The sequence below is a fragment of the Mustelus asterias genome, chromosome 9, assembly GCF_964213995.1.
Source record: "Mustelus asterias chromosome 9, sMusAst1.hap1.1, whole genome shotgun sequence".
NCBI classification, from domain to species: domain Eukaryota; kingdom Metazoa; phylum Chordata; class Chondrichthyes; order Carcharhiniformes; family Triakidae; genus Mustelus; species Mustelus asterias.
Genome location: NC_135809.1, coordinates 30,659,877 through 30,682,305, shown reverse-complemented (window position 1 = coordinate 30,682,305; position 22,429 = coordinate 30,659,877). Strand labels below are relative to the sequence as shown.

At 40.9% G+C, this 22,429-nt stretch overlaps 1 protein-coding gene across 1 annotated transcript in view; it reads right to left on the bottom strand.

Annotated features, from left to right (window-relative positions):
• Nucleotides 1-22,429, bottom strand: part of samtor (S-adenosylmethionine sensor upstream of mTORC1) — a 117,571-nt gene that overhangs the window by 7,777 nt on the left and 87,365 nt on the right. The window contains exon 4 of the mRNA XM_078219893.1: nt 14,193-14,307. Within this exon, the coding sequence (XP_078076019.1) occupies nt 14,193-14,307 (115 nt within the window). The remainder of the gene's footprint in view (nt 1-14,192; nt 14,308-22,429) is intronic.

Here is a 22,429-nt window from a genome sequence, read left to right as displayed (position 1 = left end):
TTACCCTGCTAATCCCCCTAAAGGACAATTTATCATGGCCAATCCACCTAACCCGCACATCTCTGGAGTGTGGGAGGAAATCTGAGCACCCAGAAGAAACCCACGCTGACACATGAAGAACGCACAAACTCCACACAGTCACCCGAGGCCGGAATTGGACCCAGGTCCTTGGCGCTGTGAGGCTAACCACTGTGCCACCCGGTAACTTGTAAAAATGTTACGATTTTATGTACTTATGGAAGTTTCAGCTAAACTATCCACATCCCACGATGACAGAAGACTCAGGGCGGAATTCTCCCATTTTGAGACCAAATCCCATGGCATGAGTGGGAACATGGAGTGTTTTCCGCTGCAGTGGCTGGTGGGAAAACATGCCAAATCTTCCAGCCCCGACCTCATTAATTATGCACCCAGGTGTTTTATGCCACATTCAGTGGCGGAGCATGTCTGGATGGCACGTAGCCAGACACCATAATGAAAAGGTGCCCAACATCACTGACTCACAACTGAAGGAAAGAAGGTGGGCCATCTGAAAATGAAGATAGACCTCTGGTGAGATCAGAAGATGGACCTGCTGGCAATCAAGATGGATCTCCAGGAACATTGAGGCTGAAAGATGGATCCCCTTCAGGACACCTGAACTGGAAGGTCCACCTGCAGAGGCGCCCCGACCCACTGCCGTGGTGTTCCAGGTAGCCTCCTTCCTCAATTCCAGAGGCGGCCCAAGGCATTGTTCAGATGAGTCCTGACATCTGCATGCCATGTTGTATGAGCATGTTTCAGGCCAGCGATTTTTCTCACCAGCATTTTGGCAAAATTGGAGGGGGGGGGGTGGGGAAGAAAAGAGGTGGAAGTTGGTTGGGCCTTCACCTGCATCCAATTAACAGGATGCAAATGAGGCTCATTCACACTGTCCTCTGGCAGCTTTTCTGACCCGCCATGGCGAGCACCAGAGGAAGATCCTGCTGTAAATTCAGGCCGATGCGAAACCAAATTTTGGCTCTCCTGCCACATTCTCCCAACATGCCCACCAGCAAACATGCCAGCGGGGGCATGGGAGAACTTCTTTCTCAGTGGAGCCGCTCACTTCTCCAGCCATACACACATTGTAACTAACTCCTCCCCCCTACCCCCTCAAGACACACAGCACTCTTCCCATCTTCCATAGCACATTCAGTCATGCCCTCCACTCACTAATGTCCCTCTTCCCACTTACTCAATCTTTCACTCCCTCCTCCCCTAATTGCCCCCCTCACTTGGATTCTCAATGGATAAAAAGGAAATACTTTGTACACCTTATTGAGGGGAGGGAATACATCTTACTTCAGAACTTTAAACAGAATAGAAGTCAATTGCAAGCTAAGAAACTGAAATGCATTACCATCCAGAAACATTATTGTACTCATTACAAACACCTCAGAGTTCTTCACAAGGTGTGGATTGTGAATGGATACTGACCGGGAGGACACTTCATTCTCTAAAATCCTCATTCAGGACTCTAAAACCGCATATCTATTGAAATTTTTGAACATTAAGACTTCATAAGTAATTCCTCCACCACATTCTCTGAATTCAATGGGAGGACCATTGAACAAATGTTTTGTGAAGTCTGCTCCACAAGGACTCAGGCAAAACTCCTGCAAATTCAATTTTGATAGACTGGGCACTGTGTCCAGATGGCCGAAACCCTCTTGCCCATCAAGTCACGTTTTCTCAACTCTAAGTAGCCAACATTGCAGAGGAAGACAAAGAAAACTTTTCAAAGACTTGAGGCTCTCCTTGAAGTGTGACGGCATTGACATTAATGATGGAGAGGAGCTTGCTGCCAATCATTCAACATAGAGACAACTGGTCTATCAAGCTGCATCATGCTTTGAGTCAGAATATCTTAATGATGAGGCAGAGAAGGACAGAAGAGGAAGTGAGTTCTGCATTCTGAATGGGATGTCCTAACTGGTGGGATGTCCTGCCCCATGAGGCCAAAGATTATTGCGTTGAGAATTGGCTAATTCGGTCATATGAAGACCCATGGCAGAAACTCATGACCCTGAGTAAACATCATCCTTGACTTGAGGTATGGCCAATAATGATGATTAAGACTTGATGGCAAATGATTTAGAACAAAGATTGCTATTATCTATATGTTAATTTTAATCCATTATAAATATATTTTCCACATGTGCAAGTCATAGATGATGTATCAGCAAACCAGATTGACGGTGCTCTAAAATAGATATAAAAGTGTTATTTTGAATTTTAAGGCCAATTAATTTATTTCATACAAACATTGAACTTTTATTAAATTTGTAATATGCTTAAAAGTTCCACCTAATCCTTTTTCTGATGATCCTTGTAGCACTGGCCTAATTTTAAATATATATTGCAGTCTGTGATACTCTCACTGCTATAGTTGCTCTAGCTACTGCAGTTCCAAACTTTAGTTACTGGATGGTGCTACAGAGCAATTCCCACGCTTACTTTCCCAATCGTGAAAACAGACTCTGTCAGCTATTTTGGTTCCCCTACTCCTAGCTAAGTGCTGTTTTCGAAAAGTAAGTAAAAATGGACTACCCCTTTTTAAAGTTTTAGCTTTCCTTCATTTTTCCCATTATAGATTATCAGTTATATAGCTCTGCATGTTTACCAACTGCTCACCTGGACGGACAGGGCAAGTCCAGGTTGCTTTGCCAATGAAGTTCATCGACCACCACTTATTGCTTATGTGTTCATATGCTTCCCAATGCCCTTACACGTGGATGTAGCAATGAGTGTGGTGAGTGAGGTAATTGATTAAGGGAGTAGGGTGGTGAGAAGGAATCAGGAGGAGTAGTCAGGGATCACGAGGGGAGTCAGTTGATGTGGGCTAGTCAGGTGAGCCAAGAGCGGGGTTTAGCGAAGGAGCTGATCATCAATTACAAGAAACGTAGTGGAGGACGTGCCCCTGTCTACATCGACGGTGAAGAAGTGAAAATGGTCAAGACCTTCAAGTTTACAGGTGTCCAGATCACCAACAACCTGTCCTGATCCCTCCATGCTGACGCAATAGTCAAGAAAACCCACCAAAGCCTCTATGTTCTCAGAAGGCTAAGGAAATTCTACATGTGAGCCACAACTTTCACCAATTTTTACAGATCCACCACCACAGAAAGCATCCTTTCCGGATGTATCACAGCTTAGTATGGCTCCTGCTCTGATCAAGACCACAAGAAACTACAAAGGAATGTGAACATAGCCCAGTCCATCATGCAAACCAGCCTCCCATCCACTGACTCCATCTACACTTCCCGCTGCTTCGGAAAAGCAGCCAGCCTAAGCAAGGACCCCACGTACCGCGGACATGCTCTTTTCCACCTTCTTCCGTCAGGAAAAAGATACAAAAGTCTGAGATCATGTACTAACCGACTCAAGAACAGCTTCATCACTGTTGCCATCAGACTTTTGAATGGACCTATCATATATTAAACTGATCTTTCTCTACACCCTAGCTATGAGTCTGACACTATATTCTGCACCCACTCCTTTCCTTCTCCCCTATGTACTTTACAAATGGTACATTTTGTCTGTATAGTGCGCAAGAAACAATACTTTTTATTGTATCCCAATACACGTGACAATAATAAATCAAATCAAATATTAGCTGCAAAGTTACCCAGGAGTTAGATATCCTGGGTAACTATTCAGGTAAGTTAGTCAGAATTGTCCAAAGTCCCTGACACTAACTCATAGCTAGAGACTATTTTGGAAGCTCTTAGAACGCAGGAGAATTTCCCATTAAAATTTCAAATTTCCCGTGCAATTCACATGGAGTCAGTGCGTTGGTATTTCCGAGGGGTCCTGTGGTACTTCTTGTGGGGACATCTAGTCTCCAATGATCTGGAGGCCAGAAGATCTGGGTCAATGGCTTTTGAACAGAGAGCTATTTATTCAGATCTACGAAGTGCTAACATGTCACAGCCAATTGCACTCTATTGTAATCTCATGGTATCTACTGTGTATTTGCTGGCAGCAGGAAATAGCATAACTTTCTTTTTTACTATTTCAGCAAAATTGTAAGATCAAGTCTCAAGAGGATTGAATCCACAGTCATAAAAGAACCAACTTATAAAAATTTTGGGACTCTAGCTCTTCTAGGATACATATTAAAATCAACATTTTAAAAAATGTACCTTTTTGATGGTGGTTTCCAGTAGTCACTTTAAATACTGCAAGTTAGGTTATATAAGTTATGTCAGGTAAATGTGAACAGAGCATGTTCTATTTTGTTCAGTGCAAACATATTTGCAAAATGGATCCATGAACAAGCATTAGGTCTCTTATTCGCATTCTATAGTTGTGGTTCCAAAACATTTTTGGCTGTGTACCCCTATTCAGATTTACCCACTAAAGCGTATCCCTATAGGCTGCTTCTTTTATAACCACCCCTCTAATGACCACACATTTTGTACATCATTATATTTATACGTTACAGGTAAACATATGCCTTTAATCATTTGTGCTTACCATTGTGATGGATGGACTTGCTTATTGGAGCAGAAGCACTTCCTAACACCACCCTCCCACCCCACTCAATTATCCAGCAACCACTCTACCCAACACCATTCCCCGAATTTACTCACTCAGCAGCCCCACTTCCCAAAATCCCCATTCTGACACACTTCTCTGTATCTTTGTGAGACGCCTCCACCAAGGAGATGGCCTTGGCCAGGCTGTCCGCCTGGTATCCACTGTCTTGTGGGTCAAGCAGCCACCTCTCCCACTCGGACAGTGTTTCGGTCAACAACTGCTGCTCTCATACCCACTGCCATGCCAGTGCTCAGGATCATGTGCTGTCGCTAACTTTTTAATTGCTCCTCCAATCGGAGGTTGTTTATCTCCCATGCTTGTGGCTCATAGACACAACTGCATCTCATTACTGTGTTTATTCGCAACAAATGCAGAAGAGAAATACTTGTGATTGTATGTGCAGTGGGAAGGTGACTGGTGGTGCATGAACCTGAGCATCAGAGACATTTGTGTTTGGAAACCCCTGGACTATCGAAAGGGGACTCAGCAGTCAGAAAAATATTCTCAAACCTGAAAATCCACATGACACAATCAAAGTATCCCGTAGAGACCCTAGGGGTACGCATGCGGAACTTTTGGAACCACTGTTTAATACAATATTGTATGTGTTTGGATTGCAAGTGTATCTGCTGTTTTCTGGGCATGAGAGTTCAGAGTGCTAATTTAGACTTCTGTGCCTCCTTTTACCGCCCCTTTTGAAAATAATGGTTGCATAAAAAGACAAAATTATTCTGTTTGTTGAATCAGAAAATGAAAACAGATTAAACTGCTGTTCCGATAGTCAGCCCTTATCTTATCCTGAAAACTTAATCATGCCAGATTCACTTCTGCTATAACACTGCAAACATTCGGCCTTTTATAGCTCCTCAGTTCCAGATATTAATTCTCCACAAGATCAGAATTAAAGTGGTTCACCTATTTAAAATTCTACCAAGCATCAAGTCTTTCTGCATTTTCCAGCTGGCGCGGTGATTTTGCATTTGCCTGTTTACTAGGTGAGTTATTTGCAATCACATAAGTGCCACCATTTAATAACACCTCTAGTAGCTCTCTTGTATTACAAGGAAAACAAAATCATCACAGTAAACAAAGGCAAATCTCGTTAACATTTTGCCACTGAATGATTTCCATTTTGGATCAATTACGTGTTTGTGGTTAAAGTGTATTGTCTTCGATTGAAAACAAGTGTAAATGTAAAACAGCATTATACTTTGATTCACAAAACAACTTCTTTACCAAATGATTGCTAAATAATTGTCCTAACTTCCAATGCGAATGGTCTGTTACTTATAATTAACGTATTTAATAAAAATTCATTTTACAACTCCTATGATTAAGCTTTCAAATTGGAGACACCAGGGCCAAAGCTCCAACAAAAGCAAATAATTTTTATCAAGCTGGGTTGTAAATGGGCCCAGAAGCATCCTTTCAATATTGAAATGTGATCTGTAATAAACTTCCTCACAATGCTTCAAGATAAAACATGTCATTCTACCGTACCCCAAATCTGTGGAATGAGTTTTTAAAAAAATAATTCTTGGGATTTATTGCACATTCTTTAGCTGCTCTCGAGAAGGTGGTGCTGTGTCTTGTTGAACTGCTGCGGTCATGGAACGCCAATGGAGGAGGGAGTGAATGTTTAAGCTGGAGGATGGGTGCTGATCAAGTTCAAATGCTTTGTCCTGGATGTTGTTTAACTTGAGTGACATGACAATTGCACCCAACCAAGCAAGTTGAGAGTAATCATTACATTCCTGCCTTACTCACCGCAGAATACCCAACTTCAGACCTGCTCTCGTAGTCATGGAATTTACGTGGCTGGTCCAGTTCAGTCTTTGGTGAATGCTGACCCACAGCATGTTGATGGTATGGAATGTGGCAAAGGCTACATAAAGAAGATTTGTCATGGAAAAGTACTGGCACCAATCGAACTAGGTTAGGAGGAACATTGTAAAAAATATTTTATGTTGTGCTGTTTGTTGGGTGCATTCACAGGCTAAGTCCAATTCCAGATAAAAAGAAAGCAGAAATGTGGTTCAGACATAGATTATTTATACAAGATACAGATGTGTCTCCCAATAGTTTAAAATTTTATATATGCAGTGAAATTGCTATCTAATGTTAAACACCGAAAATTGTTTCACCAGCGTTGTAATCGGATTCTGCTCATTGCTGTGAAAGAGTCGTGACTCAGAAGGATGAGTCAAAATAGTCTATCGTATGCCTCAAATTCAACAGGATAAGCAAGATCTTCAGCCTTTAAGGATGAAACTAGCCCTCACGATGACACCATTAGCTTAACGTTAAGTGAAACTTCCAAACTTACCCCCCTCCACCCACACACGCACAAAAATCACCACATGAAGCTCGGTTCTGATGTGAGGCCATATTTCCATGCTTCTGCATAGTTTTTCATTCAGTCATGGGCCTCAGCAGTTCGCGCATCCACACAGCTTCCCCTGTTCCCCCACACCACATCCAAAATACAGTAAACAGCAGGTTACGAGTCAAGGATAAGAAACAAAATATCATATGGGGTTTGGATAGTGTAAATGACAGCAAAACCATAATGTAATGAGGTAAAAGAGAAAATCAATTCACCTAACATATGAAACACACTGGAATTTGGTGGGGCTGGAGGGTGGCATGGGAGCAGAATTCCAGTCATAAATTTCCAAAAAAAGATTCTACCCTTGGGTGCTTGTAAACATATGTTTATATAAGTTTTTTTATTCCTGCATGGATGAAACAATATTAGCACTTTAAAAGTTATTTATAATTCCCAAAGAAATAAACATCTTGCATCCTGGAATAACAGGAGTTTTTGTGTTTTGCTCATATTGCCATGAGTTTATGACCTAATAATAATCTATGATCTCTGAGTCTTCATATTCAATAATAAGATGTGGGTGTTCTGACAGAACTTGTTCTGTAACAAACATATACAAACAAGACTGGTGAGGAACAGTAGTGGAATATATTCAATATTGGAACAGCAGAATTAATAATGAATTTTCTGAATACGTTAGGGGGTGAGGACCTCACTTTATATTGTGATAAAAGTATTTTTTAAACTGGATGAAGGCTTTAAACTGACTGAAGCCATGACTGGCTGTGGCTTAAATAAAAGGAATTTTTGGCCTTCAGAACAGCAACAACCTTGTTATCTCTAAAAAGGCTCTCAAGCCCCTATGATTGCAGAGATCAAACGCGCAGGACTTGTACAAAGACCCTTTACACTTCTAAAGCCATGCCCCTGGCCAACGGAGATGCTCATCTGCAAGGACAAAAGGACTTGGAAATCTCTGATGAATGTATTACTGTCACAAGACACCCCCTCAAGCTGCTGGGACAGTGATGGGCAACCCAGGCTAGTGAGTGGGCCGTTTGAGTGACACTCCTTCATTTCACTGGCCACAAAATTGAAATCAGGCTTGATCACTAACCATGACTCCAAGATTAAGATCAGCAAATGTTCCATAACAAGTTATAAAAAATGCTTAATCATGTATTAATAGAATTATCAACCTTAAATGGTAAAAACAAAATAAATATTTACAATTTGGATGCAGAGGGAGCACACGGCTCTCATAATCAATGTTGTGTGCAATCAGCATGTACCTCACTTCACCTGCCCTTGCTTTACGTGTGCATCACTTCAGTCATACCGGGAGGGGGAAAAAAATTATATGGTTGGAAATCAGCGGAATGTGGCAACCCTGCGCATGGGCAACGGTCAACAAAATGTCTCATGGGCCACACTCAGAGCCCAGGTGGGCCTCATGTGCACCCCGGGCCGCAGGCTGCCCCCCACTGTGCCCGAACCTGTAATATTGCCTTGTGGAGCTGAAGAAAGACAAACTGCCATTTTCCATTTAGTAGGCAGCAGCAGAAAAAGGGCTCTGTCCAGGTATTTTGTTGATATCTGGGTGCCCACCTACACCGTTTTCTACTGGAATTACTGAACTCCTGCACCTAAAGGCTAACCATCTCCATGTGCCTCTTCCATCATGGAAGCAATCTCTATTGAAAAAGTGGATTACCCAGCATCAGCCTGCTAACCTCCGTGAAGGAGTTCACCTATGGATTACTGATTCTGGACAAGTAAAACAATTATTATTATTTTTGTCTGTGGATTTTGCCCTGAATCTTTTCCCTTTCCTTATCCCTAGTTTCTTGTATGCATGTAGTGGGGAGCTAAGTAGCAACATCACCTCCCCTCTGTGTTTTGAATGTGTGTAAAAATATCCTAGCTCTTTTATTTCACCATATCTCAAGTTTGCTGTGAGGTCATTAACAGACAATTCATAGAATCATAGAATTGGATCACACCAAAATTGAGGGGTTGGGGGAAATATGCCACCACTTTAAAAAGGGGAAATCGAAACACCTTTCTGCTCGCCAACGGGTGGTGAGAAGAGAAATCAGGGCTGTTTCCATTAAAACCCAATCAAGTCTATAACACACAGCACCACTGTGCATTCCAACCATTATTTTGTAAATTGAGTTTGTGTCTTTATATGCCCTGTTTGTGAACAGAACTCCCACTTACCTGACAAAGGAGCAGCGCTCCGAAAGCTAATGGCTTTTGCTACCAAATAAACCTGTTGGACTTTAACCTGGTGTTGTGAGACTTCTTACTGCATTTTTCTCTCTCACATTCACACTAAATTTACCCAGGAAATTATGTCGTCCCAAACTTAGAACACTCAAAACTGCGCGCATTTTGTTTATAAATTCATTGTTGTCTGGATGGTCTACTTATGTTGCAAATGTTTGTGTGGCAATTCCATTCCAAGCAACAGGAGTGTTTTAAATTCACTCTTTTGGCTTTGCATCAGCACAGGGATTCTGGGCTTCAAGTTCCCACCCACCTGCAGCTGGCTCTTTTCCCAAGTATGCAACAAACACCACCACCTTACTGATATGTGCACTGGTTCCTAATGACCTTGGTTCTACCAAATTGAAGGCATGCTGCTGCAAACTGTATGCTATTAACTTGCAACTTGAAAACCTACATTCATCTATCTCTGGAATTTTTATACCTTTCTGGTTTTGAATGCAATGCAGGTAATTCGCTATATATTGTGAAAACACATTCCTCAATATTTCTGCATTGTTAACTCTTTACACTACATCAAAAGAAAAGATTGAGTGCTAGTTGTTCCAGAATTTTAAACATTTTTAAAATTGAGAAACTTAAGCAAAGATCAATAGTGCAAGGATGAAAAGGTGATGGGGTGGCGGTGAGGGGAGAAGAGGGAGGAAGGACAACCACATCAGGAATCACTAATATGCAAAAGAAAAAAAGCCATGTGACCCACATAAGGCTGTCGTGCATAAGGACCGTTAAAAGGACATTGTTCCCATCAGTTGTCCTCCCTGGAAGATAATGGACCAAATTCAAGGCATGAGGATGATCAATTTGTTAAAAGAAAGAACTTGCTAAATCAAAACAATAGAAATTCTTCACTTACCTATCGTCTACACTCTTACCAACCTACATTGATGCAAAAATTAAAGGTGGATAATTCACAATTTGTGGTTTGCCTAAAGGCACCATTTTTTGGATTATTTTTCCCCAAATTTCTCTTGGAAAAGGTTTGGAAGTTCCTCTCTGTGGCTCTTATGCAGATCAATTATGCAATAACTCTTTTGACGTCGGCTCCTAAGGTTGGCATAAACTGGATGGATAGGGGTCCTTTCTCAATCTCTCAGTTCAAATGGCAATATAATGAGTGCCTTTCTACTATCAATTTAAAAATACGTTGCCTTGAGATGAGTTTTTAACTAAGGAGTTATTAGCGCAAGAAATTGAGCGTTTCCTAGAACTGGGGCAGTGAGGGGGACGTACCGGCAAGCAGCAAGGCATGGTAATGTGATGCATACGTCAGAGTCTAGTTACAGGGGTGGATGGAGGGAAATATTACAGCTTGATGGGGGAGTCAGAGCATGGCAATGGGGAGTGATAGATCCTGGATTGTGTGTTTTGGCTGAGTGCAGCCTCCCCTCATTGATACAATCTGAGGAAGGGAAAACAAAGCTTTCCTCATTGGGCAGACAGGAACACTCCAGCGCCTCCTGACCCACAAGATGCTTAGTGCTAGAAGTAGCTGTTCACTTCTACATTTAGCTGAGTATCCTGAGCCCTGGGAAACCCAGCTGGCAACTGTTAAATTTAAATCAAGCTCCCTGCTGCATTGTGGGAGTCTGATTTAAATGTCATAATGAAGACACCGCCATGTCACTTGTTGCTGTAAGAATGGTGGAAGGTTCAAATGCAATGGGTTAGGGACGCAGTTCCCAAATTTTAATGTTGACCTCCAAAGTGATTTGCAGAATTTCTGTAGGAATTATAAATATAGGAAGATAGTAAAGATTCCAAGGTTTAAAGCAACAAACTGAATTCATTCAATGGTTCAGTTCATAAAGCTAAATGTGTAACCAAAAGCTGCATACACAGAATGTCCCAGATTTAACTCTAAGTCTCCCTCACATTAGTTAAATTCAGTCATGGTGGCAGGCAGGTACTACGTTTAGCATCAGTGCCTCTGGGATGAGGAGGGGAACATCAATTACTTTGTAATTTCAAGTTGTTATCCAGTGATCCCTTCTTGAATGCACCAGAGGTGGACATTTGGGAATGCAGGTTCATCCACTGATGTGTCTCAAAGCCTTGGGCTGTTTGTAGGATCAGCAGAATGAGTTGGAACAATTTTTGCTCTGCTGAATAAGGACAGGAATAGGGAAGCAAGTCTACGGCAAGGTTGAGAGGCTGAATGAATGGAAAGGTCACATATTTATGTCTTGAGGATGTAGGACATGTTGCTTGGTCACTGTTTATAACAGTAAAATGATTGAAGAGCTTAAGTGGACTATATAACCATGGTAACAGAATCATTGAGAGAGAGATAGAGGATGGAAGTGGTGCCATCCTGGCTCATATATATCTGCAGTCAGCATTGTGCACTTTTTGAAATATTATGGATCAATGTTATTATGTATGGAATGTAGAGGTTAAAAGACAGAATTGCTAAATGTTTTGAGAAAAGCCCTGTGTGCTGCAGTCAAGCTGAATTGTGTAGGATGGTACCGACTTGGCAGTTAAATCTCAGTCATGATTAAGTGGTGCATTCTCCATGGCAACACCTCTACCAGCGTCTGACTGCCAATCAATAGCATTCTCTTCTCAGTGTAAAGTTGTGATTGTCCTGAAGAATCCAAGATGAAAAACTTTGACAAAATGTATTTTTTTCAGCAATACTGAGGTACCCGAGTTGTGAGGGTGAATTGTGAACTCAAAATAAAGAATCATATAATCGTACTGGAATCATGTCATGTGATTTGATTGAATACTCATGTTGGATAGTGTAACATGAGCTTGTTAAAGACAAATATCTGGTTCTGCTAATCTTCTGCCAATTACTTTACATATATGGCTGTTGGCATCCATGCAGCTATACCTTAACAATGGTGAATAAATACAGGACTGAGAGCAGAAAACTAAAGGGCAGCACGGTAGCACAGTGGTTAGCACTGCTGCTTCACAGCTCCAGGGTCCCGGGTTCGATTCCCGGCTCGGGTCACTGTCTGTGTGGAGTTTGCACATTCTCCTCGTGTCTGCGTGGGTTTCCTCCGGGTGCTCCGGTTTCCTCCCACAGTCCAAAGATGTGCGGGTTAGGTTGATTGGCCAGGTTAAAAATTGCCCCTTAGAGTCCTGGGATGCGTAGGTTAGAGGGATTAGCGGGTAAAATATGTGGGGGTAGGGCTTGGGTGGGATTGTGGTCGGTGCAGACTCGATGGGCCGAATGGCCTCCTTCTGCACTGTAGGGTTTCTATGATTTCTATGAATATAGAGCTAATCTGTTCAACTACTCACTGAAAACTGTAAGAATGAAAGACTGTGTTTGGGTTTGACTTCAGAGGGTAAGATCAGGGCTCCATCATAGTCCTTACACAAGTTACACCAAACAAAAGGTTTCAAAGCCAGAGTGGCAAACCTTTACCTTCAGCTGCGAAGAGGATTTGGTCTGGAAGGAAACCCCTGAAAAATGGTCGATGCCCAGTCACTGGGATCTTTCAGAGGTATACCATTCTCTGACCTCAACTACCAAAGTATCAGGATCCAAGAAACAAAGTTAATGCAAAAAAAAAACAGGTTTCTGCTGGAGTTCACACTTGATATCATTCAAATCAGTGGAAAGGATCAAGGAATTCCAAGTGCAAATCCAACACAAATCAAATTTCTGCAATCTTTTGCGCTAGTTTAAAAAACATTGTGTTTGTAGCTGGCCCCACTCACAAAACTGACCGCATCCCCTGATCAAATTAATCACCATGGTGATTTTCTAGATCTCTAGGGAGGTTCTTATAAGTTGAGCCTATTTTTCATGCAAGGATGCTAATAGGCATCTTTTAAGTTCTAAAACATTTTTAAAAAAGTTAATAGACTCAGAAACTGACGACTGTACACTGATGAAAAAATACTATATGACTCTGTATTAGAATCATAGAATCCTACAGTGCAGAAGGAGACCATTCGGCCCACTGACCACAGTCCCACCCAGGCCCTATCTTCATAACCCCATGCATTTACCCTAGCTAGTCCTCCTGATACTAAGGGGCAATTTAGCATGGCCAATCCACTTAACCTGCAAATCTTTGGACTGTGGGAGGAAACCGAAGCACCCGGAGGAAACCCACGCAGACGTGGGGAGAACGCTATTGTTTATTCGAGTTATTTTCAGTTGTGGCTTACATGGTGGTGATTAAAAATACTTTTATACTGTTACAAACCTATTTTCATCTGCATCAATAAATTTGTACCATGTTACCACCGCTCAAACATATACAAAAGTGACATTATAAAATGCTACCCAATTCTGCTAGTTCCTAGAAGATCCTGTGTTCAGCGCTGTGCAAATGAGCATGAGTGGAAACTTGGACAAAGAAAAAAAAATCACTTCAGAAAACAAGCACAATTTTTTGTGCAATTTGTGCCCAGATTGTTGATTACAATTAAAGTAGAAATTCATCCAAGGTAATTCTTTGGGGTACATACTTTACCTTTACATCTGTCGAATTCCTTTCAAATCCACTCCTCATTGACCTAGCTGTCATTTGGATGATTGCACATTGATCAAGTACCATAATTTGCCACTGCACCCAATTTGGTCTCGTCCACTAATTTAAACATCTTGCATAATACCCTATCCTCCAAGTATTTTCTGAAAGTCTGCAAATAACAATAGCCCCGATGCTAATCTCTGTGGAACTCTATTGTCAGCAGGTTTTCATTTTGAAAATTATCCACACACTATTACTCTTCGGTGTATACTTTCCAGCCATCAATCTAGCTTAATGCTTTACCATTATCCCCTGGACACACTCTTGTTGCAAATTAGCTGGTTATTTCGGGGCAAGGTCAAATATATTTCTGAAATGCAGCTAATTAACGTCCACTGCCTTATCCCCATCAATCAGATCTATAGACCCTTCAGAAAAATCCAGCCAGTTGGTTAAACACAATCCCTACCTTCTGAACGCATGCTAGCTCTCTCCTATCAGGTTCTGTTCTTCCAAATGGTTGTTTCTAAAATACTATATAAACGTATGATGATACAACATACCTCCACTGCAGGCACAATGTCTATGCCAACTGCTAGAAATTCATCAAACTTCAAAAATGGGTTAAAGCAGCTTCCAACATCCAGTAGTCTGATTTTCCCTGAAAAAGATATTAATCTGGAAAAAAAAAGTGGACAAAGTTAAATGATGAAAGCCATTAACTCTCCACATCATAATTTTGCAGCATACAAAACAACTGATGGATGGGTTATCACCTAGAAAGTATAAGTTTTGACGCAAGTTCCATTCATAAAATATTAAACAAATCCATTCCTTGTCCATAAAAGTAAAAATTCATGTTGGGCTGCAGTTCTACAAGCGTCAGAAGGTCTTGGATTTCGAAAGAAGTGTCTGTGCTATTTGTCTGTGCAGCTGGACACGGCCAGTTGGCTAACTAAAATGAAACAAAAAATGCTGCAAATATTCAGCAGAGAAAAACAGAGTTAACGTTTCAATTCCGTGACCTTCCATCAAAACTCAGGTCATCGACCTGAAATGTTAACTTTGCTTCTAACTCTGTAGATGCTGCCTGACCTGCTGATTATTTCCAGCAGTTTCTGTTTTCACTTCAGATTTCTAACATCCGTCATATTTTGTTTTTATACAATTCGTTAATTTTCTGACTGCATCACATTCAAGCCCAACTTTGTACAAAAACGGATGCGTCGTGAAGACAATCTCAAGCAAGGGACACTAGCTGCCAATCTGATATGAAAACCCTAGTTTCATTTTAGCCCTTACAAGCTAATAGGAATTGTAACCAAATACAGCACTTCCATTGTCACCTCACCTAACACAGCATTAAGGCAGGGATTGACTTGGTTTGTGTGGCTCAATATAAAAGTTTACAGTGACTGGGGCAGGCAAAGATGCACATAACAAAAGCTTTGCTGGAAAAAAAATTAAAATTTAACAAACTTTTTGTATTCACTGGGATAAACCAAGAGGCATAAAACTCAGGCTTGCAGAAAACACATCCTCCTGTTATTGAACTTGAGTATACTTGTAAACATAATCCCCTGTATGCAGCATACAGAGGAAAATCGAATGGGCATCCACCATATGAATTGTATATGTTTCAATGGCATCACCCATCCATTCTTCTCAATCTCTCCTCATAGGACAATCCGCTTATCCCAGGAATCAGTCTAGCAAATCCTTGTTGCACTCACTCCGGGACAGTCGTGTCCTTTAGTTAGGCAGACTGCACACAGTACTCCAGGCCCTATACAACTGCAATACTCCAAATAGATTTGTCAAACATGATTTTCCCTTCATATATCCATGTTGACACTGCTCAATTATATGACGATTCTGTGTGTTCTGTTACCACATCCCTAATAATAGGTACCAGAATTTTCCCTACTATTGATTTCGTCTAGTTGGCTTATAATACTGTTTTTTTCCCCTTCCTCCTTCAATAATGCTACTTTCCAATGGGGATTGTCCTAGAATCAAGGGAATTCTGGAAGATGAAAATCAATGCATCTTCTGTAGCTGCACCTCTTTAAAACACTAGGATGCACACCATCCGATCCAGGGCATTTGAACTCTTATTCCATTTCTTCATCAACAATAATATCCTCGAGTTCCTCATTTTCATGCGAGCCTTGGTTCGCCCTTAAGTCAAGAATGTTTTTGTGTCTTCCACCACAAAGACACATTGTTTAACATCTTGCCATTTCTTTATTTCCCCCTATTTTTTGTCTCAGCCTTTAAGGAATAGAAGTTTATTATGACTAATCGCTTCTTTTTATGTAAACGCAGAAGCTTTAAAACCTGTTTTTATAGCTATTAATGACATATAAAAGAAACCTTTAAAATCAGAACTGCCATTGAGAGAGGCTGAATTCATATCAACTGGAACCAATCTGTCTAAAATGTGCATTGACAAAATAGACAAAGAAAATAATGAAACCAAAATTGTGTGGAAAAGTTTCAACCATCAAACTTTTGAAACGTTAAAAAACACACAAAACTATTGCATAGCATAAAGACAGGGATCTTTTTTCTGTCTCCAAAGCCAAAATTGTCATTGTTACCAGTGGGAAAAATATTGGTTTTAGCGCTTTGTAATGAAAGAAAAACTTCTTTATAGAGCTCTATTTATGATTAATTATTGTAGTGAATGTAAAAATAATTCCAATCTGATCCTAAGATATGTAAATAAATACTAAACAGTTAGAATTACCATCATAAACACAATACTAATCAGATAAGCTGTCTGGGGCAGCACGGTGGCACAGTGGTTAGTACTGCTGCCTCACAGCGCCAGGGACCTGGGTTCGATTCCCGGCTTGGGCCACTGTCTGTGTGGAGTTTGCACGTTCTCCCCGTGTCTGCGTGCGTTTCCTTCGGGTGCTCCGGTTTCCTCCACAGTCTGAAAGATGTGTTGGTTAGGTGCATTGACCCGAACAGGTGCCAGAATGTGGCGGCGAGGGGAATTCCACAGTAACTTCATTGCAGTGTTAATACAAGCCTTACTTGTGGCTAATAAATAAACTTTACTTTACTTCAATTTGACAAAATGCAAATAAACATGATATAAATTAATTAATGTCAATGCTTAGGACTGTAAAAGGAGAAAATAAAAACATTTTTTTGAGCAACCTGTAAAATAAAGAAGCAATATCAATCTATTATAGAATTGATAAGAACTGTTTTGGCAGTTTCACAGCAAAAATAATTGTTGAGAGAATTACACTGTTCAAAAATTTTGGATCACTGCTCAAACTGTTTTGCTAATCTGGTAAATCAAATATTAATGCACAATGTGTGTGTTTTGGTTTTACGCTGCTTCATCCGTGCAGCAGAAGCTTTAGGTACATTTGTTTTCTACAAATGAAAAACTAAAATGCCTTCCTGCAATTCTTATTTTGTCCAAATGGTGACCAATGGCGGGCGGCACGATGGCATAATGTTTAGCACTGCTGCCTCACAGCACCAGGACCTAGGTTCGATTCCCGGCTTGGGTCACTGTCTGTGTGGAGTTTGCACGTTCTCCCCGTGTCTGCGTGGGTTTCCTCCGGGTGCTCCAGTTTCCTCCTACAGTCCAAAAGACGTGCTGGTTAGGTGGACTGGTCATGCTAAATTCTCCCTCAGTGTCTGTTACACTTCCCGCTGCCTCGGCAAAAGCAGGCAGCATAATTAAGGACCCCATGCACCCCAGACATTCTCTCTTCCGCCTTCTTCCATCAGGAAAAAGATACAAAAGTCTGAGCTCATGGACCAACCGGCTCAAGAATAGCTTCTTCCCTGCTGCCGTCACTTTTGAATGGACCTACCTTGCTTTAACTTGCTCTTTCTCTACACCCTAGCTAGGACTGTAACACTACATTCTGTACTCTCGTTTCCTTCTCTATGAACGCTATGCTTTGACTGTATAGCACGCAAGAAACAATAATTTTCATTGTATGCTAATACGTGTGATAATAATAAATCAAATCAAAATCTTAAATGAAAGATATAAGATCTTAAGGGGACTTGACAGGGTGGATATGAGGAGGATGTTTCCTTTTCTGGGAGAGACTAGAAGTAAGACAGAAATTAGATTTGTTTCTCTCTCAAAAGTCATTAGTCTGCGAGATTCTCTTTCCCACGAAGCAATGGAGGCTGGGTCATTGAATTTATTCAAGGCTAAGTTAGATGGATTTTTGATAGACCAGAGAGTCAGGGGTTATGAGGGGCAGGCAGAAAAGGAATTGAGACTACCATCAGATCAGATACAGTCTTATTGAAAGACATAGCAGGCATGAAGGGTTGAATGGCCTGCTCCGAAGTCTGATTATTTATTCATTTGTGGGACATGGGCATCACTGGCTGGCCAACATTTATTTCCCATCCCCAGTTGTCCTTGTTCAGCGGGAAGTTGAGAGTCAGCCGCATTGCTGTAGCTCTGGAGTCACATGTAGGCCAGACCAGGTAAGGACGGCAGATTTCCTTCCCTAAAGGACATTAGTGAACCAGATGGGTTTTTCCGACAATCAACAATGGTTTCATGGTCATCAGTAGATTCTTAATTTCAGATCTTTTTAATATATTGAATTCAAATTCCACCATCTGCCATGGCGGGATTCAGACCTGGGTTCCCAGAAAATTAGCTGAGTTTCTGGTTTAATAGTCTAGCGATAATACCACTAGGCCATCACCTCCCCTATGATGTTCCAGAGCCTTTCTTTTATACAGGCATGACTTTTCTAATGGGACACATTCTTTGCTTACAATAATATCATGTAGCTACGGTCCTTAACATCAAAAAGAACTGTGATAATCCTCATTTTGTCACAGCTACATGGAGGAAAGTACTACACTGCTTCTACTGCTGTTTCATTCCTTCTATAAATGGAGTATGCATTTCTGCTGCGCAATGTTTAAAGCCTTTTGGAAGATAGTTTACGTATCCAGTTACAAAGTTTTGTATTTTACTTTGTTAAAGTAATAATGATCTGAACCAAGAAATTACATTATGGAGAGCAATAAAAATTATACATTGAAGTTAAATCCAGTTTTATAAATTCTGAACAAACTAGCACATTTCCAACTTTGTAGAACAGGTTGACAGCAATAATGTACTGTGCAGTAAACGGATGGAAAATCAGTGCGAATTTTAAGCTACTCGTATCATCAATGAGCCAGAAAAACAAGATAATTACCTTTCTGTGAAATATGTTCGCAAGGGAACAAACCGATACAAAAAAATTGGATAATTATAGCCAGCTACATGCTACAGTATGTGACAAAGTTGTGGAAACAGCTGTCACTGAAGAGCAACACTACTTATTAGTCCTTTATTTGACATGCTAGATTAATTGAATAGTACATTTCAATCTTTCATATTTCAGCAGTAATTATAGCAAACAGGTGCATGTAAATTTTAATATATCACACATGTACTATACAGTACAATAGTCTAGAAAATTGTGTTTGAGACTAATTAACAGAATAAAGGGTAGAAGGAAAAACCTTAAGGAGCAAAATTAACTTATTGCTCCTACCATATTAATTATGCTTTTCAATGACAATCTGTATTTAGCAAAATGTCCTTTTGTTGATCAAGTATCAAGCTAGTAAAACACTACATTCAGTGCTATCTGAAGATAATGACAAAAATGTCGACATTTTAAAAAATGCCTGAATTTTTGGCAATGCTGTTATTAAGATGGATACTTCAGAAAGTTTTCAATTGAAATGAGAATATATATATTATATATTTTTTTGTTCTACCTCCTTTAGCAATGACAGCATTTTCATTAATCTTGCAATGCAGGTTCTGAACAGAAATGCAACACCACAGCCTAATTTATTTATTTTTTCATTTGCTTGGCAACTGTGATCCCTTTAAGGTTGTATTAAGTAACTGTAATACTTATATTAACCTTTCATCAGTTCAGTCTCAGTTTGGCTCATTGACAGCACTCACTGCTCTGGCTCAGAGGAAATTGCGCGTCGAGTCCCACACTAGGACATTAACACACAATTTAGGCTGATACTGCAGTGCAGTGCAGAGGAGGGGGATGAGATATTAAACCAAGGTCCTAGAGAAGCAAAAGGTCACCTAGCACTTTCTCATTGCAAGGAGCACGTAGAAACAAAAAGCTTAGTTGATTGAGAGGGACTAGAGAAAACCGAGGCCAGCAAATCATGTACCATCTTAGCTCACTGTCTTCCTCTGCAGAGATTACCATGCCAGAACAGGGCTCCTGAGCCAAACCAAAGAGTTGATCACCCCGGCACAAACCACAGTGTTAAAAGACAGAAGTCTGCCATTGCAACCTACAGAATCTGGTGTATTACTATAATAAGAAAAAAAATGTAACTGTTGGGATGAAAACAAAGTTTTAAATACATAATGAAAGCTGAAGGTAGACACAAAAATTATGTAGCTATCTTTTATTGGATCCACTGAGCAGATACTAACCATAGAATCACAGAAAGCTAATGGCACAGAAAGAGGCCACTTGGTCCATCACGTATATGTCGGCCGAAAAATGAGCCATCCAGCCTAATCCCATTTTCCAGCACTGGGTCCATAGCCCTGCAGGTTACAGCACTTTGAGGTGCACATCCAAGATATCTTTTAAAGTTTATTTATTAGTGTCACGAGTAAGCTTACATTAACACTGCAATGAAGTTACTGCGAAAATCCCCTAGTCGCCACACTCCAGCGCCTATTCAAGTACACCGAGGGAGAATTTAGCATGGCCAATGCACCTAACCAGCACGTCTTTCAGACTGTGGGAGGAAACCCATGCAGACACGGGGAGAATGTGCAGACTCCTCACAGACAGTAAGCCAAGCCGGGTATCACTGTGCTAATCACTGTGCCGTCTTTTAAATGAGTTGAGGATTTCTGCTCTTACTACCTTTTCAGGCAATGAGCTCCAGACTTCCACAACCCCCGAGTTAAAAAGATTTTCCTCATCTCCCCTCTAATCCTTCTACCAATCATTTTAAATCTATGCCCTCTGGTCACTGACACTCTGCTAAAGTATGTAAGCCATTCCCACCCACTCTATTCAGACCTCTCTCAATTTTATACATCTCAATCAAATCTCGTCTCGGCCTCCTCTGTTCCAAGGAGAATAAATCCATGCTGTCCGATCTTGCCTCATTGTTGCAATTTTCTGGTCCTGGCAACATCCTCGTAAATCTCCTCTGTATCCTCTCTGCAGTTTTGGTCACCTCATTACTGAAAGGATGTAATCGCATTATAGTATTCAAGTTGTAGCCTAACTGATGTTGTATACAGTTCAGCATAACCTTCTTGCACTTATATTCTTTGCCTCAGCTAATAAATTAAATGATTTCCATGTGCCTTCTTAACCACCTTATCAACCTGTTCTGTCACCTCTCCATATTCTCCCTTCTATTGTGTAATCCATTGCCTTGTTTGACCTCCCCAAATGCATCATCTCACACTTTGTTTAATTCCATTTGTCACTTTTCTGCCTACCTGGCCAGTACATTTATATCTTCCTGCTGTCCACAACAATCCTCCACACTATCAATTGTGCAGTGAATTTTTGTGTTGTCTGAAATCTCTTGATTATTCCCCCTACATTTATGTTTAAATCATTACATGTACCACAAAAACAAGTACTGAGCCCTGTGGAACCCCACTGGAAGCAGCCTTCCAGTAGCAAAAACACCCATCAACAATTAACCTTTGTTTCCTGCTGCTGAGCCAATTTTGCACCCAGCTTGCTAGATTCCCCTGGATCCCATGGGTTTTTATATTTTCAACCAGTCTGCCATGTGGAATCTTGTGAAAAGCCTTGCTAAAATCCATGTAGGTCACATCAATGGCACCATCCTGATGAATCCTCGTTATTTAATTTAAAAATTCAATCAAATTAGTCAGACACAACCTTCCCTTAACTTATCCATGCTGACTGCTCTTGATTAATCTGTGCCTCAGTGACAGTTTATCCCATCCCTCAGAATTGATCCAGTAATTTGCCCATCACTGAGGACAGACTCGCTGGCTAGTAATTAGTCGGTCTATCCCTCACTCCCTTTTTAAACGAAGATACGACAACAGCAGACCTCCAATCCACCACACCTGTATCCAGTGAAGATTGGAAGATGATGGTCAGACCCTCGCAATTGCCCCCCTAACTCCTTTTAACAGCCTGGGATACGTTTCATCTGTTCCTGGAGATTTATCCACTTTCAAGAATGCTGATCCCCTGAATACATCCTCTATGTTTATCACATCTAATACTTCACACTTCTCCATAACTATGATAGCTGCATCGTCTCCCTCTTTTGTGAAGAGGGATGCAAATTATTCATCAAGAACAATGCCCACATACTCCACCTCTACACACAGGTAACCTTTTTGGTCTTTAATGGGCCCAATCCTTCCTTACTTATCCTCTTACTCTTAATATATTGATAAAACTTCTTGATTTTGCTTGCCAATATTCTTTCTTGCCCTTTGTTTTCCTAATTTCCTTTTTGATTTCACTTTCTACCTCCTCTCGCCTTTCTGTAGTATTGAACTCTCAGTGTCTGACACAGTTTTCCTTTTCTGCCTTAGCTTCCCGACATCCAGGGGCTCTAGATTTGGCCACCCACTATTTTTCTTTCCAGGAATACTTTTATTCTGAACCCCTTGAATCTCCCCATTGAACGTCTCCCATTGCTCTGACACTGATTTATCTCCAAGTAGCTGTTTCCAGTCCACTCTTGCTGAATCACTTTGTAAAATTGGCCTTGCCCCAATTTTGAACTTGAA